General features: G+C 60.0%; 2 protein-coding genes across 5 annotated transcripts in view; one reads left to right on the top strand and one right to left on the bottom strand.

Annotated features, from left to right (window-relative positions):
• The window catches only part of LAMA5 (laminin subunit alpha 5), a 66,274-nt gene extending 60,359 nt beyond the window's left edge, over positions 1–5,915 (top strand). For 2 of the 3 annotated variants that reach the window (XM_087819215.1, XM_087819214.1), the window contains exons 59-80: positions 130–309; positions 409–557; positions 638–808; positions 909–1,045; positions 1,119–1,272; positions 1,433–1,566; positions 1,642–1,804; positions 1,915–2,037; positions 2,146–2,294; positions 2,390–2,522; positions 2,605–2,748; positions 2,960–3,090; positions 3,194–3,361; positions 3,451–3,592; positions 3,701–3,846; positions 3,915–4,107; positions 4,183–4,353; positions 4,469–4,631; positions 4,750–4,883; positions 4,959–5,052; positions 5,185–5,304; positions 5,465–5,915. In XM_087819215.1, the coding sequence (XP_087675341.1) occupies positions 130–309; positions 409–557; positions 638–808; positions 909–1,045; positions 1,119–1,272; positions 1,433–1,566; positions 1,642–1,804; positions 1,915–2,037; positions 2,146–2,294; positions 2,390–2,522; positions 2,605–2,748; positions 2,960–3,090; positions 3,194–3,361; positions 3,451–3,592; positions 3,701–3,846; positions 3,915–4,107; positions 4,183–4,353; positions 4,469–4,631; positions 4,750–4,883; positions 4,959–5,052; positions 5,185–5,304; positions 5,465–5,628 (3,263 nt within the window). In that variant the 3' untranslated portion in view covers positions 5,629–5,915. Of the gene's footprint in view, positions 1–129; positions 310–408; positions 558–637; positions 809–908; positions 1,046–1,118; positions 1,273–1,432; positions 1,567–1,641; positions 1,805–1,914; positions 2,038–2,145; positions 2,295–2,389; positions 2,523–2,604; positions 2,749–2,959; positions 3,091–3,193; positions 3,362–3,450; positions 3,593–3,700; positions 3,847–3,914; positions 4,108–4,182; positions 4,354–4,468; positions 4,632–4,749; positions 4,884–4,958; positions 5,053–5,184; positions 5,305–5,464 lie in introns of those variants that run through there. The other variant, XM_087819216.1, reaches the window with a different exon arrangement.
• A 296-nt stretch (positions 5,916–6,211) lies between these two features.
• On the bottom strand, positions 6,212–12,453 carry ADRM1 (ADRM1 26S proteasome ubiquitin receptor). Of its 2 annotated transcripts, none has more exons than XM_087819219.1 (10): positions 12,371–12,453; positions 11,421–11,634; positions 10,635–10,751; positions 8,838–8,961; positions 8,219–8,305; positions 7,568–7,649; positions 7,117–7,349; positions 6,753–6,910; positions 6,502–6,604; positions 6,212–6,413 (listed from the first exon to the last, which is right to left on the bottom strand). In XM_087819219.1, exons 2-10 carry the CDS (start codon positions 11,631–11,633, stop codon positions 6,313–6,315), a joined length of 1,218 nt encoding a protein of 405 aa, XP_087675345.1. In that variant the 5' UTR covers position 11,634; positions 12,371–12,453; the 3' UTR covers positions 6,212–6,312. The 2 variants fall into 2 exon arrangements, with proteins under 2 accessions (XP_087675345.1, XP_016058013.1); XM_016202527.2 differs by lacking the exon at positions 12,371–12,453 and adding an exon at positions 11,786–12,139.
• Positions 12,454–14,999: the final 2,546 nt, after the last annotated feature.

The following is a 14,999-nucleotide window of genomic DNA, read 5'->3' as shown; positions in this document are numbered from 1 at the left end:
TGGGTTTCCATCCTCTCAGCATCCCCCTTGCTAGTCAGAGTGGAGGAGACTTGGCGGTCTTCCTGATGGGAGGCGGAGCCAGGATGGTCTTCGCTTGACCCCAATAAACCTGCCCACTGCCCACCACAGACGAGACAAGCAAGAAGATTGCTCACGCCAAGGCCGTGGCTACCGAAGCACAGGACACGGCTGCGCGTGTGCAGTCCCGGCTTCGGGACATGCAGAGAAACCTGGAGCAGTGGCAGCGCCAGTATGGGGGCCTACACAGCCAGGACCTAGGCCAGGTGGTGCTTGACGCAGGCCGCTCAGGTGGGTCCCCACACGTAGCACTCCTGAGAGCAGGTGGGCCAGGGGCAGAGAGGCAAGGCTCTCAGGGCCACCTCTCCTCCCCGCTCCCCTCCACTGCAGTGTCGACTCTGGAGAAGACACTGCCACAGCTGCTGGCCAAGCTGAACCTTCTGGAGAACCGTGGGGTGCACAACACCAGCCTGGCTCTGTCCGCCAGCATCGGCCGTGTGCGGGAACTCATTGCCCAGGCCCGGGGAGCCGCCAGCAAGGTGGGCGGGAGTGCAAGGCGGAGGGGGGCATCTGGGAGACAGAGTGGTGGATGCTGATAGGCCGTGTACTCTCCACACAGGTCAAGGTGTCCATGAAGTTCAGCGGGCACTCAGGGGTGCAGCTGCGTGCCCCTCGGGACCTCACTGACCTTGCTGCCTACACCGCCCTCAAGTTCTACCTCCAGAGCCCAGAGCCAGCTTCCGACCAGGTCCCCGAGGATCAATTTGTGCTCTACATGGGCAGCCGCCAGGTACTGGGCCAGCTTGGGTTAGGTAGAGACGGGCATCGGGTTGGAGCTGGAGTGGGTGGGCCATGCTGGGTCCCTGTCCCACTGAATCTCCCACTACCAGGCCGCTGGTGACTACATGGGTGTGGCTCTGCGCAACCAGAAGGTGCACTGGGTGTACCGCCTAGGGGGCGCTGGCCCCACGACCCTCAGCATCGATGAGAACATTGGGGAGGAATTTGCAGCCATCAGCCTTGACAGGTAGGAGTCCCCCCTCATACTTCCCCTCCCTGGCAGGGCTGCAGGTCCACTCCAACCCCTGCTCTGCCCTCAGGACCCTCCAGTTTGGCCACATGTCTGTCACTGTGGAGAAACAGATGAGCCACGAGACCAAGGGTGACACAGTGGCCCCTGGGGCTGAGGGGCTGCTCAACCTGCAGCCCGATGACTTTGTCTTCTACGTGGGGGGCTACCCCAGCAACTTCATGGTGAGCCTGGCAGGGCCTGGCACGAGGCCACCCCCCCTACACTCTGGTCCCTGCAAGTCGTGCTGGTGTCTGGCTTCAGTCCATCCTGCTGCACTCTGAGCTCCTCCTCTTGGATCTGTCTTGGGTGGGGAGGCACCCTGACCATGTGTTGTGCCCACAGCCCCCAGAACCCCTCCGCTTCCCCCGCTACCGGGGCTGCATTGAGATGGGCACCCTCAACGAGGAGGTGATCAGTCTCTACAACTTCGAGAAGACCTTCCAGCTCAACACGGCCGTGGATAAGCCTTGTGCCCGGTATGTGCGGCCTGGGGCCCGCCCCTCACCACGGCTGGGCCCACCCTGCACTGACTCTGTGACCTCTGCCTGCAGAACCAAGTCGACTGGAGACCCTTGGCTCACCGATGGCTCCTACCTGGAGGGCTCTGGCTTTGCTCGCATCAGGGTGGAGAGTCAGATCAGCACCACCAAGCGCTTCGATCAGGAGCTGCGGCTGGTGTCCTACAGCGGGATCATCTTCTTCCTGCAGCACGAGGCAGGCCTGCCACCCCACCCCACCCCATGCCCACAGCAAGCCCCGCCCCATGCTGTGGGCCCTGCCCCATGCTGTGGGCCCTGCCCCGTGCCGACCCCCCTGACCCACAGGGCCAGTTCCTGTGCCTGGCTGTGTTGAAAGGCCGCCTGGTGCTGCTCTATGACTTCGGCGCGGGCCTGCAGGAGGCCAACCGGACGCACCCCCCTCCGTCCCTGACCACGGCCAGCAAGGCAGTAAGGCTGAAGCCAGGAGGGTCGGCGGGAAGTCCGTGGGGCAAGGCTGGGTGGGGCTGGCCGGTGGGAACACCACAGGCCCTGAAGACCCTGCATGCTGCCATCCAGATCCAGGTTTTCCTGTTGGGGAACCCCCGCAAGCGTGTGCTGGTGCGTGTGGAGAGGGTCACCGTGTTCAGCGTGGAGCAGGAAAACATGCTGGAGCTGGCCAACGCCTACTACTTGGGGGGCGCGCCTCCAGACAAGCTGCCCCCGAGGTGAGCACGTGTAGGGCAGGCAGGGTCCCCCCCACTGTCAACCACTCCCATCCCTCCCTCCCCAATGCCAGCCCCCAGCATTCACTTGCCCACAGCCTGCGGCGGCTCTTCCCATCTGGAGGCTCAGTGCGAGGCTGCATCAAGGGCATCAAAGCTCTGGGCAAGTACGTGGATCTCAAGCGTCTGAACACCACGGGCATCAGCGCTGGCTGCACCACAGACCTGCTGGTGAGCCCCTGCCCCGCCCCGCCCGGCCAGCAGCCCCCTCTCCAGCAGGTTCGCTGGGGCCCTCACAGTCCGCTCCCTGTAGGTGGGACGGACCATGACTTTTCACGGCCATGGCTTCCTGCCCCTGGAGCTACCGGACGTTGCACCCCTTACCAGCAGCGTCTACTCTGGCTTTGGCTTCCACAGCACCCAGGACAGCGGTCTGCTGTACCACAGAGCATCCCCGGTGCGTCCAACCCAGCCTTGTTCTGACAGCCTGCCTGGTCCCCAAGCCTGACTGTCCAACCCTCTGTCTCACCTCTGTCCAGCCCTCCCCAAGTCACCTCTGCCCAGCCCTCCCCAAGTCTCACCTGCCACAACAGTGTGAGGGCCTATGTGGCTGGAGGGAGTAAGTCTGGGCTCCCGACTTGGTCTGCTGACCTGACTACTGTCCCCAGGATGGGCCATTCGAGGTGTCCCTGCAGCAGGGCCATGTGACACTCCAGTTTCAGAGGACTGAGGTGAAAACACCAGGGGGCTTTGCTGATGGTGTCCCCCATTATGTCACTTTCTACAGCAATGCCACAGGGTAAGCCAGGAGCAGGGTGAGGCAGCAACAGAGCTGGGTCTTGGGGGGGCAACCTGCTGCAGGTGGGTGGGGACAGGGTGGGGAAACACTGCTCTCCTCACAGGGTCTGGCTCTATGTGGACGACCAGCTTCAGCAGATGAAGCCCCACCGGGGCAGGCCCCCCAGGCCCCAGCCCAAGGAGCCCCATCATCTGCTCCTCCTGGGAGGCTTGCCTAAGTCCAACACCTTCCGTAACTTCAGTGGCTGTATCACCAATGTGTTTGTGCAGCGGTGAGCTGAGCTGGTGTCGGGGAGGGCTGGTGCTGACCCTGCCTGCCCAGGTGCCGCTAGCTGCTGACTGCCCTAGCTGCCTTCCACAGGCTCCTGGGGCCCCAGCGTGTGCTGGACCTGCAGCAGAATGTGGGTGGCATCAATGTGAGCTCAGGGTGCACCCCAGCAGCCCCTGGCACCCAGACACCAGCTCAGGCACCTCGAGGACTACAGGTCACAGTGGCTCAGAAGGTGGGCGCTGCCAGAGGGGGGTGGCAGGGAGGGGTTGGGAGTGGGCAGAGCTGCAAGTGGGCAGAAGACAACTCCCAAGCACCCCTGCACCCCCATATGACCACACAGGCCTCCCGGCGCACCCGGCAGCCCACCCAGGACTCTGCCTGCACACCGCCCCAGCCCCTCAGGACCATCCATGGAGCCTACCAGTTTGGGGGTCCCCTGTCCAGTTACCTCGAGTTTATAGCCGTCCCGGCACCCCTTGAGAACTGGTAAGGCCAGGCCAGGTTGGGGGTGTTGTGTGGAAGGCTGCCCAGGCTGATGCCCTCCTGGCTTCCAGGTCCCACTTCTCAATGGTAGTCCGCCCTCGTACCCGAAGAGGACTCCTGCTCCTTGCTGTGCCCCTGGCAGCTGGCAGCCCCTCCCTGGCGCTCTTTCTGAGCCACAGGTACTTTGTGGCTCAGACAGAAGGCCCTGGGCCTGAGCTCCGTGTTCTGAGCCACCAGCGTTCTAAGGCTGACCAGTGGCACAAGGTAAGGGACTGAAAAGAAGGGACATGGGCGGGGCCCTGGGGGCTCCTGCCCTGACATGTCTCTTCTCACACCCAGGTGTCCGTGAGATGGGAGAGGACTCGTATCCAGCTGGAGGTGGATGGGGTCTGGACCCAGAGTCAGGAGCACCCTGACCAGGAGCCTGGTCGGCAGTACCAGGGGGCAGAAGGCCCCCAGCCCTACACTCTTTTTGTAGGAGGTCTTCCTGTTGACGGCCCCAAGCTCCCAGTGAGAACTCCCTCTCCCCCGGCTCCCCTACCTTGTCCCAGCCCATCCAGCCCAGCCCACCCTCCTCCACAACCCTGGGACCTGATCCCACGTCCACCCATCTGGACCCCCACAGGTGTTTATCAGCAACTCCTGGTTCAGCGGTTGTGTGAGGAGACTGATGGTGGATGGGCAGCCCCTGAGTACCCCCAGCCGAATGGTGGGGGTCACGCCCTGTTTGTCAGAGCCCCTGGAGATGGGCCTGTTCTTTGCTGGCAGTAGGGGAGCTGTCACTCTAGGTCTGTCTGCTGTCCCCCACTCCCTGCATGTGCCTTGGGCTGGGTGAGGTGGAAGCCATGGCCAGGGAGCAGGGGCCTGGGGCTAGGGCCCTCTTCCCCTCACGACCCCTCCCCACAGACACCCTGGGGACCACCCTTCCTGACGTGAGCCTGAAGCTGGAGGTACGGTCCCGGACAGCCACGGGCCTCATCTTCCATCTGGGCCAGTTCCAGGTGCCGCCCTACCTAGAGCTGCAGGTGCTAGAGAAGCAGGTAAGCCGGGTGGGGGCTGTGACAAAGGGCAGAACTGGGGTTGGCAGGGCCTTCCTGATGCCACCCCCACCCCAGGTCCTGCTGAGGGCAGATGATGGTGCAGGCAAGTTCTCCACGTTGGTAACGCTCTCCAAGGCGCTGTGTGATGGGCAGTGGCACCAACTGGCAGGTGAGCTGGGCCCCTCTCCCATGACCAGAGACACTCCTGACACCCTCACCCCTGCTCTAGAGCAGAGCGCCTGGGAGGGTTTTGGGAGGATGAGACTGCAGAGGCCAATGTGGCGTGGGGGCCCCTCCACAGTGACCAAGAGCGGGAACGCCCTCAGGCTGGAGGTGGACTCCCAGAGCAACCAGACCCTGGGTCCCGTGCTGCGAGCCTCAGACAACACCCCGGTGCCTCTGTACTTAGGGGGCCTGCCCGGTGAGTGTGGCCTCAGCCCCTATAGGGGTGGGAGGAGCTGCCCCTCAGGAGCCAGGCCCTGGGGTCACCCTGCTCTCATCCCATCCTCCTGTGGTGGGATGCCAGTTGGAAGCCAGTCTCTGCTCCAACCCATCTCCCTTCATCTTCCCCTGCACCCCAGAACCCACGGACACACAGGCTGGGCCCCCCACCCCAACACGCCTTTGGCTTCCATTTTACCACGGCTGCATGAGGAATCTGGTGGTGAACCGGGCCTTTGTCACCTTGCCTCGCTCCGCGGGTGTCCAGGGTGCAGTGGGGGCCAGTGGCTGCCCAGCCACATAGCACAGCTGTCCTTCTGGGACCCTAGCTATGCAGGAAGGCCTCGAGGGCCTCCACACTGAGCCCATGGGCAGGCTACTCCAGGCAGGCAGGGTCCTGCCTCTCAGAGCGCCTGCCCCCCGAACAGCTTGCTGACAACGCCCTCGGCCAGTTTCATAGATGTTTGTGTAGATTTATCTGGACTCTAGAGTCTACGGGTGACCTTACTTCTGGAAATGGTTTAAGTTATGTCTTTTTAAATGAAAGCATAAAACACAATAAAATGGGGTTTTTATACCTTTTATCTTTCATGATTGTGAGATTTTCCTTTCACCCATTTTTAATAGTCCTAGAAGTCTGTAATCACTGGTCCCTTCTCTTGAAACAAAGATTAAACAGGCGCTTATTTAACTGAGTGTTGACTGTGAGTGTAGGAAGAGGAAAGGCCATGATGGCAGGCAGGGCCTGGGCGTGGGGCCGTGTGGGGCCGCCCTCTGCCCCATGGCCTTCACCTCGGCCCCAGCACCTGGCACACCGCAGGCCCAGGGCCCCTGCCACCAGCTGCATCAAAGTTCCTCCTGGGCACAGAAACACGAGAGCTAGCAGGTAAAAGACAAGACTTTTATTTCTTAGCGAGCTGGGACGGGCAGGGTGTGCGGGACCCTCTGCCCGCTGACAGCTGAGGCCCCGCGGGAGGCCGCCGGCCACTCAGTCCAGGCTCATGTCCTCCTCTTCGTCCTTCTTGTCCTTCCCGCCCTCCTGCTCCGGCCGGGCACTGCTCTGCATCGCTTTGGCAAATGCTTCCACATCTACAATGCAGCGAGGACCATGAGGCCACCTTCCTGGGCCCCAGGAACAGCCAGCCCCATGCTGTGCCAACAGGGAGAGGGTACTTACCACCCTTGTTGGCAGCCTCCACGGCCTCTGCAGGGAGCCCAAACTGGCACATGAGGGGGCCCAGCTGCCCCGAGGCCAAGGCTGCGCTGAACATGCCCAGAGCCTGCAAAGAAGAGCCAGGCATCTCTGAGCAAGCACAGGGCAGGGCCCAGACACACACTCAGCAGAGGCACCAAGGGCTAGCAGCAGGCACAGGGATGCTTGGTGACGGTGCACCAAGCTGAAGACGCGCAGCTGGGCCACAGCATTACCTGCTGGAACTGGGGGGAGGTCAGCGTGTTCTGGATCTCCTCTGCGGTCTGTGGCAGCGACTCCCCAGAGGGCAGGTAGGGCAGCAGGCGCTCCTGGACGTCTGCGTTGGCGAGGATAGGTGCCATGATCTCAGGCGTCAGGACGCTGGCCAGGTCAACTAGGGCGCAAGCACACGGCCATTAGGGCTTGAGGCTGGATCAGGCAGCCATTCAGTGTGGTGTAGCGTGGCAAGACGAGGGGGCAGGGGCAACGCACGTGTAGGGTGGCAGCTCAGCCAGGGACATGCTCGGCCATGCCTTGGGAAGCCAGCGGGTGGGGGGCAGCAGGCACCTTCACCCCCTGGAGCCGAGGAGCACGTGTTACCTTGCTGGCCACCTCCTGGCCCGGCCGGCACGTTCATAGTGGCTAGAATGCTCTGGAGGTCGCTCAGCTGGATGGGCTGGGTTGGGCTGGCTGCCGTGCTGGTTCCATTACCTGAACTGGGCGCGGGGCTCGGGCTGGTTGCCGAGGCAGCTGCTGGAGCAGAAGGGGCTGGGGTGGCACGGGCAGAAGAGGCCGTGGAGGATGGGGTGACCGCTGCCGACTGGCTCCGGGAGCTGGGAAGAGCAGGGCAGGTGGAGCCACCAGGCACCCACACAGGTACCCACACCATGCTGGTCCTGCCCCAAAAGTCCCTGTACCGGGAAGAACCTGGACCATTAAAGGACCCTCCCGGGAACCTATTTTGTCCTGCATCTCCTACATCCAGTTCCCTTGAAGGGGGGAACTCCTGGTGGCACTCAAGGGTGCAGTGGGGGCAGGGTTTGAGGCTCACCTGGATGAAGAGCTGCTCGCTGGAGGCCCTCCACTCCCCAATAAGCTGGCCAGGCCTGGCCCAGTCAGGGCCCCCAGCCCACCTACAAGGAACAAGGAGACACGCTCAGATGTCATGCTCACCTGGAGAGCATACCTCCCCTGCCAAAGGAGCAGAAACTAAAGCCAAGGGACAAGCAAGGGAAGGTGGTAACCACAGGGAGCCTGGCGGGCAGTGGCTGCTCAGATCGCGTTTTGGAAGCAAACTTCATTAAGTCAAATGGCCTCTGTTCCTTTCATTACACTTGGGGTCAAGGTAACAGCAGTGCAAATCCCATAACGTAGTACGTGCTTCCTAGCTGTCCAAGAGACATAACCACCCAAACCCCACAGGTGGCAGCAGGCCACAACTGAGGGAGTGTGCCTCAGCCAGCTGTGCTCCCCTGAGCCACACAGCTGGGTCCTTCCTGGGGGCCCTCCTCCTCCCAGCTCCCCCTCAAACCAGAAGGCACACAGAGCCCCCCAAACCCCTCCCCAGGGAAGGCAGTGCAGGGAACACACAGATACCACTCAGCCAATTAGGAGCTTAAAGGAAACAGACTCGAACGCAAAAGCAACCACAGCTGAAGGTTGTGGAATTAAAATAAAGGCTCCGAGGGCCAGCAGGCATTACCCAGTCCTCCGAGGCCAGCAGGTCCAATGAGCTGCATGAGCTGGCTGTGGCTCATGTTCCCCAGCAGGCTCTGCAGACCACCCTCGCCTGCAAGACAGAAGGTGCTCAGGCTCCGGCCCACCTGTGCCCGCCCCACAGTGCTGTGGGAAGGTGCTCTCAGAAGCAGTGCACACGAGGAGCTATAGCCGACAACCCTATGGCCACCCCTCCATGAGTGTCATCTGAAATGAGCCAATGGGTGAGGCTCTGACACTATCCTTGCCCGTGAAGACGGGAGTGGGGACTGACTCGGGACCTGGTGAGAGGGCTCCTAACTTGGACTCCTCACTTCCACTTAAAACAACTGGTCTGGACCCTGGCAAGGGATCTCCGTGGTTAGAGCGCTATCCCGATAAACCAAGGTTTCAAGTTCAATATCTGGTCAGGATCAACCAATGAATGCATCAATAAGTGGAACAACAAATCGATGTTTCTCTCTGTCTCACTGTCTGTCTCTCTCCCCATTCCTCTCTCTAAAAATCAATTAAAACACAAATGATCTACACCATCAGGGGTCCACACCATCTGACACCTACTGAGACCTCAAAGCACACCGGAGGGAGGGGGCAGTGAGCATTACCGCCCAGTGCAGACAGCTCATGGCCTCCACTCCCACTCGCCCCCAGCGCTCCAGGCATCGGCGGGTTGTTCAGATACTCATTGACTTTCCGGCAATGCTCCTCATCCTGGTCTGTCTTGGGTTCCTGTGGGGAGGACAGGAAAACAGCCACAGCTGAGCAGCCTGTTCACCACGGACCTGAGAATCAGGCAGATAGTCACCTGTCCACGTTCACATGGCACCAGAGAAGAGACCCAGCAGTCACACATGACAGATGTGCCTTTTATAAACGAAAGCACTAAGATCACCCGACAGGCCTGAGGCTTCCCTCAGCTGTCAATAACCACAGGCCCTTCCTTCAAACGCATGCATGTGATGAAATGACTTCTACCACAGCACTGCCCACAGGCCAGCCCACCCCCGGTCCTTTGGGGTGAGCGGGGCATGACAACGAGCCCCTGGATGTGTTGGGGGTCATCAGGTAGTGTCACCCTGTCAGTGCCCAGAACTGTGAGACAAAGCGCCTAACACTCACTCATCTGCCCACAGTCGCTGAACATGTGCTGGGGAGACAGGGACTTGAAGACACAACAGACACGCAGAGGGAGAAGAGCCATCAAATGGGCAAAACTGGTAAGAACAGCTAGTGTGTGGCAAACGTCTGACAAGATTTTTTTGGCAAAACTGGAGAAACAAGCTCTGCCCAGTGGCTGCAAAGCTCAGACCCCACCTGAGTCTGCATATAAAGTCTGATTGGAACACAGCTATGCCCAGGCATGTTCTTCCTGTCCACGGCCGCTTTCCCACTACTTCGGCACGGGTGGCTGGGCCCCCCAAGAGGAAACCCTTTCCTGCCGGCTCTCAAAAGTGCTGGAGGGCGCCCGGCCAGCGTGGGTCAGTGGTTGAGCCTCGACCTATGATCCAGAAGATGGAGGTTCCATTCCCAGTCAGGGCACATGCCTGGGTTGCAGGCTTGATCCCCAGTAGGGGGCGTGCAGGAGGCAGCCAACCAATGACTCATCATTGATGTTTCTCTCTCTCCCGTCCTCTCTCTGAAATCAATAAAGACATACTAAAAAAAAAAAAAAAAAAGTGCTGGGGCGGGGAGGGTGGCAGGTTCAGCCTCTGGGAAGGATCGTGGTGACACCTGTCAAAACTGCCCACACGGGTATCCACTGCACCAGCAAGCCACCCCTACGTTTTAGCAGAGATCATCCTCACACATGGAGTAACCCTGGCAGGAGGTGATTCTTTACAGCACTGCCTGGAACAGAAGGAACTAAGACAAACCAATGGCCTGCTGCTGGCAGAAGAAACAGCAGCAGCTCGACTTGATGGAAGCTGCCTACAGCTGTGGGCACAAGGAAGCCCTGTGCACTGACCCCAGAGACTCCAGGGCACACCACTGGGGAAAGGCAGGCTCAGAAGAGCTTGAAGAAGACTGCACTTAAGATTAGACACGGTCACCCTTGCTTCTGCCCTGGGGTCCTCATGACCCTTGAGGGGACACTGGGGGACAAGCAAGCCAGAGGCCATATGCTGTCAATGCACCGAGACAGGGCCTAGCCTGGAAGTCACTTGTCTGCCTGCCAGGGAATTCCATACCTTGAAAGGCACTCGGAGTCAGCCACAGTCTGGACTCTGGAAGCAGCCCCCCCACACCCCACCGCAGGCCACACAGGGAACCCAGGTTCCATGGCAAGATGTTCGGTCAGCACCAGCTGGTTGTGGAAGCCAATTCTACCACCTGGTGGGCAGGTTTCCAACCTAACTTTATAATGAGGAGAAACGACAATGCCAACAAAACCTTCCCCATACCTGCATCCAGAAAAAGAGCCGTTTGGACCCCGCCTTGAACTTGAGCACGTAGACCCTCCCGCTGGGGCACTGTGGCACACGCTTGAACTCACAGTCATCGGGGAAGATGATCAAATCCTACAGGGAGCCAGGGGGCGGGGTCAGAGTCGGGAGGGGCGAGGTGAGCGTCGGGAGGGGCGGGGTGAGCGTCCCGCGAACACAGCACCTAGCCCCAGCCGCTCTCAGGGAAACACGCTGGGCCCTGTGTCTGAGTTTGGGGTGGGGACGAGGGCACAGGGCAGAGACCATGCTCCTCACCAGCAGGGTCTCTGCAGGGCGGACAAGCCAGGGTCAGAGGCACCACAGGAGGGGCATGAGGGCCAGGCCAGCCGGTGAAAGTTGGATTTCAACTCTTGAAGGATTTTTTAATAGAGACACTTTGGAAACAATGTTCCAAGGTGAGTCAAAAAGTCAACTCTGACCTGCTCTTGAACCTAACAGAACAATTTAGTCTCGACAAAGAACAGTAAGTAGGACCACTGGAGAGAGCTGTCTCGTGGGCTGGAGTAAAGGCCAGGGTCTTTATACAGCTTCTCCAATTCTAAGCACCTAACCTTCAAAGTTTAAAGTATATACAGTGAAGGAAGGAATCCATATAATCGGTGGGACTGGGAACACCCAAAAGCAAAGCAAAGCAAAGGAGCTCCTGCCGGCAGCCAAGCCGCAACCCCAGACACCCACCCACGCCCTCGGAGGACCCCCACCCAGGGGACAGAGGCATCAGTTCCCGCCCTGGCAGACACTCACGTCTTCCACGTTCCCAGATGTCCTGTCTTTCCAGCAGAAGTGAATGAGGGAGTCATCCGTCTGCTGAATGTACACGAGCCCTTTCCTTTTGTCTGGGGTGACGGTAGTTCCTTTTAATGACATTTTTCCTGCCCGAAACTCCACCAAATACTTGTTGGAGGACCCACGGGAGCCTGGTACCAGGCTTGGAAACAGAGCGCCTGAAGTCGTCATCCTGAAACAGGGACCAGCAGGCAGACGCTCTCAGGAAACCCTAACTCGCTACTCGAATGTTGCGTTGGCACCGACCGCGGGAAAGCGGCCCCGCTGAACCCCCGAGCTGCCAACACCGCTCAGAACAGCTGGGGGGTCGGGCCTGCGGGTACCTGAGCACTGGAGCCAACACCCGGAGTCTCACGTTTCCCAAAGAACGAAATGAACCTCGGCGGCCACACGGCCTCGCCGACGGCGGCCACTTTCTGTACTTGACCACTTGTTCCTTGGTCTGGTGCCCCCAAGAATTTAAAAACTTGGGCCGGGAGGGGACACCGCTAACATCAGATGGGATGCGAGACGTGGGCCTGCCGTCTCCGTCGGACGCGGGCCGCGAGGCTGCAGGCGTGCTCCCTCCAAACGCAGAGTCCGCGGGGGGCACGGCCGCCCCTCCCCGCACACCTGACAGCCCGACGCCCTTCGCTCCGCACTGGCCGCGGGGGCGGCTCGCAGCGGGGCGGCGCCCCGGGCTGGCCCGAGAGTCCCGTCCCCGGCCCCCGGCCCCAAAAGTCCTCGCCCCGCTCACAGACCCCGGTTCCCAGGCGCCCCCCGGCTCCCCCGCCTCTGGGCCCCTCTGCCTTGAGCCCCCAGCCCCTCGGGCCTCCGCGGACCGAGCGCCCCGCTCGGGGGCTCCCGGCGGCGCAGGCCCCGCCCCCAGCCTCCCCCGCAGCCGTCTCCGCCCCCGGCCGCTTACCCACCTGGCCCGCGCGGAGACTTAGCCGAAAGAGTCGCCGTCCGAGATCGCTCTTCCTCCTCGGCGCCTGCCGGGCCCCGCCGGAAGCCTCCGCTTGCCCCGCCCTGCTCGCCGCTCTCACTGCCGATTGGGCCCAGTCGGACGCTGAGCCCGCACTGGCCCGCGAGCGATTGGTGAGGGCGGCCGTCCATCGCCCCACCCGGCCCGCCCCCACTCCGGCGGCTCCCTTCCGGCGGAAGCGCGAGCCGGCGGCGCAAGGGGCCAGAGCGGCCCCTATTGTTGCTGTGTCATAGGGGCGCGGCGGCGGCCCCTGGCGGCGGCGCCGGGAACGACGGGCCGGGCGCGGGCCGGACTGGGGGCGGTGGACCCCGGGACCACCCCAGGCGGCTGGGCACCTGCGCGGCGGGACGCCGGGTCTCTCAGGTCCCTGTCGGTGCAGAGTGCGGGTTCCAGAGACGTAGGGGAGGTAGTAATGGGGTCAGGGGAGCGGGCATCTTAGGACGCCGCGCTGGCTTTGCGCCCTCCGGGGAATGACAGCCCACGGTGCCCGTCGGACCAGCGGGACCTGGTGGGGGCGCGTGGTCCCGCCTGGGGTACCCCAACCCCACCCGACACCAGTGCTGACAGGCTGTCTCCCCCTTTCTCCCAGGCTCCCCAGACCCACCCTGTAGGGGAGCCGACAGGCTGTCCCCGCCCCGTTCCCAGCCGGCCGCTGGAGGGCCCGAGGCCGCGGGCCGAGCTGGCTTTGGGCAGCTGTCCCCAGGCGGCCGCCACTGCGGGAATGGGGTGCACCCCGCGCCCCGCCGGCCCCCACGCTTGGGGCCCTGCGCCCTCCCACCCCGAGCTGGCCCCGGCCCACGGGCCAGGCCCCCCGAGTGGGGCCACCCCCCTGCGCCCTGACTTACTGTGACCTGCCCGTCAGGTGTGCTGGTAGCCTTTTTATAAAAAGCGCAGGTGAAAGTGTTTAAGATGCCCATTCACTGGACGCCTGCAGCACCTCAGCCTAGGAGATGCCACCGCCTCTGTGCCACTGCCGGGATCCAGAGTTACAAGCTGTTATTGTATTAATCACCCAAGGATATTTTTTCCATCGCTTTCCAGAGAGGAAGGGAGAGTCATGGACGTGAGACACGTTGATCGGTTGCTTCCCGTATGCGCCCGACCAGAGTCGGGACGAACCTGCGACAGAGGAGCGTCCTTGACCCGAATCAAACGCAGGACCTTCCGCCGCGGCGGGCGCTCTAACCACTGAGAAACCAGCCGGGGCCTAAGTTGTTATTTTCAAAAATATAGCTGCTTTTCATTGAAAATGTCATTAACGTTCATGAGTAATGGGTTTGTTGTTTTTAATGAGTTAATATCTTTGTATTTCATTTAAATTTCTAATGTGGTAAATAATGATGAAACACACATGCTGTGCTTGTCCTTTAGAGACTGGTTTATATGACACTGAGGACAATGTCCTTGCTGTCAGGGTTTCCTTCTCCTGGCCGGGTAATTTTGGGTATCCATTCGTCCATCAGCGGGCACTTGGGTGGTTTCCGGGGTCAGCTGCTGTGAATGCTGCTGCTGTGGACACGGGTGTGCAGACATCTCTCCGAAACCCTACCTGTTTTCAACTCTTTTGGGTGTAAACTTAGAAGTGGAATTGCTGGATCATAAGGCAGTTCCATTCTTAATTTCGGGAGGACTCTCCATACTGTTCCCCACAGCGGCTGCACCATCTTCCTTCCCATCAGCAGTGCCCCCGGGTTCCTGTTTCACCACACTCGCCAGCACTTACTGCCCCTTTCCTCATAGCAGCCATCCTCGTGGGTGTGAGGTGGCATCTGCTGGCTTTTACATTTCCCTGATAGCGATGCTGAGCATCTTTTCATGGGTTTATTGGCCATTTGTGTATCTTCTTCGATGAAATGAAATGTCTATGCAAGCCCTTTGCCCATTTTTAAATCAGGGTTTTTTTGTTGTCTTGGAGTTCTCTATATATTCTGCATAACAACCCTTTATCAGATGTATGAGTTGCAAATATTTCCCCCATTCTGTTGGTTGCATTTTTACTCTGATAGTGTCTGATACACAAAAAATTTTAAATTTTCATGAAATCCAATTGGTCCATTTTTTCTTCTCTTTCCTGGGCCTTTGGTGGCACATCCAAGAAGTCACTGCCCAGTCATGTCATGAAGTCTGTGCCCTAGTTTTCTTCTGAGAGTTTTATACTCTTTGCTCTTACATTTAGGTCCTGGATCCATTTCCAGTTAACTTTTGGGTATCTTGTATATTTTTGTGTGAGCTAAGGTCAACTCCACCCCTTTGCATGTGGATGTCCAGTTTTCCTAGCACCGTTTGTTGAAGACTGTCCTTTTCCCTTGAATGGTTTTGACACCTGTCATTTGACTATATATGTTGATATGCTAGTGGTTAGAAGACAGTATGAATTTGTCAACTGCACACATGATTTCACTGCGTGTAGGGCTTGAACCCACTTCCTTCACTTACCTGCTATAAAACCTAGGGCATGCCCACCTTCCTGCACCTCCTTTCCCTGCGGCCTGGGTTGGAATGAGTAGTAATTGTGGGGAGTTAGCACCCCTGACACCAGGCTTAGGCGTGGTAGGGCTGGGTGCTCACAGTGG

This window comes from Miniopterus natalensis, chromosome 7 (genome assembly GCF_054644295.1).
Source record: "Miniopterus natalensis isolate mMinNat1 chromosome 7, mMinNat1.hap1, whole genome shotgun sequence".
NCBI classification, from domain to species: domain Eukaryota; kingdom Metazoa; phylum Chordata; class Mammalia; order Chiroptera; family Miniopteridae; genus Miniopterus; species Miniopterus natalensis.
Note: the sequence above shows the minus strand (reverse complement) of the source record. Positions and strands in the feature narration are given on the sequence as shown.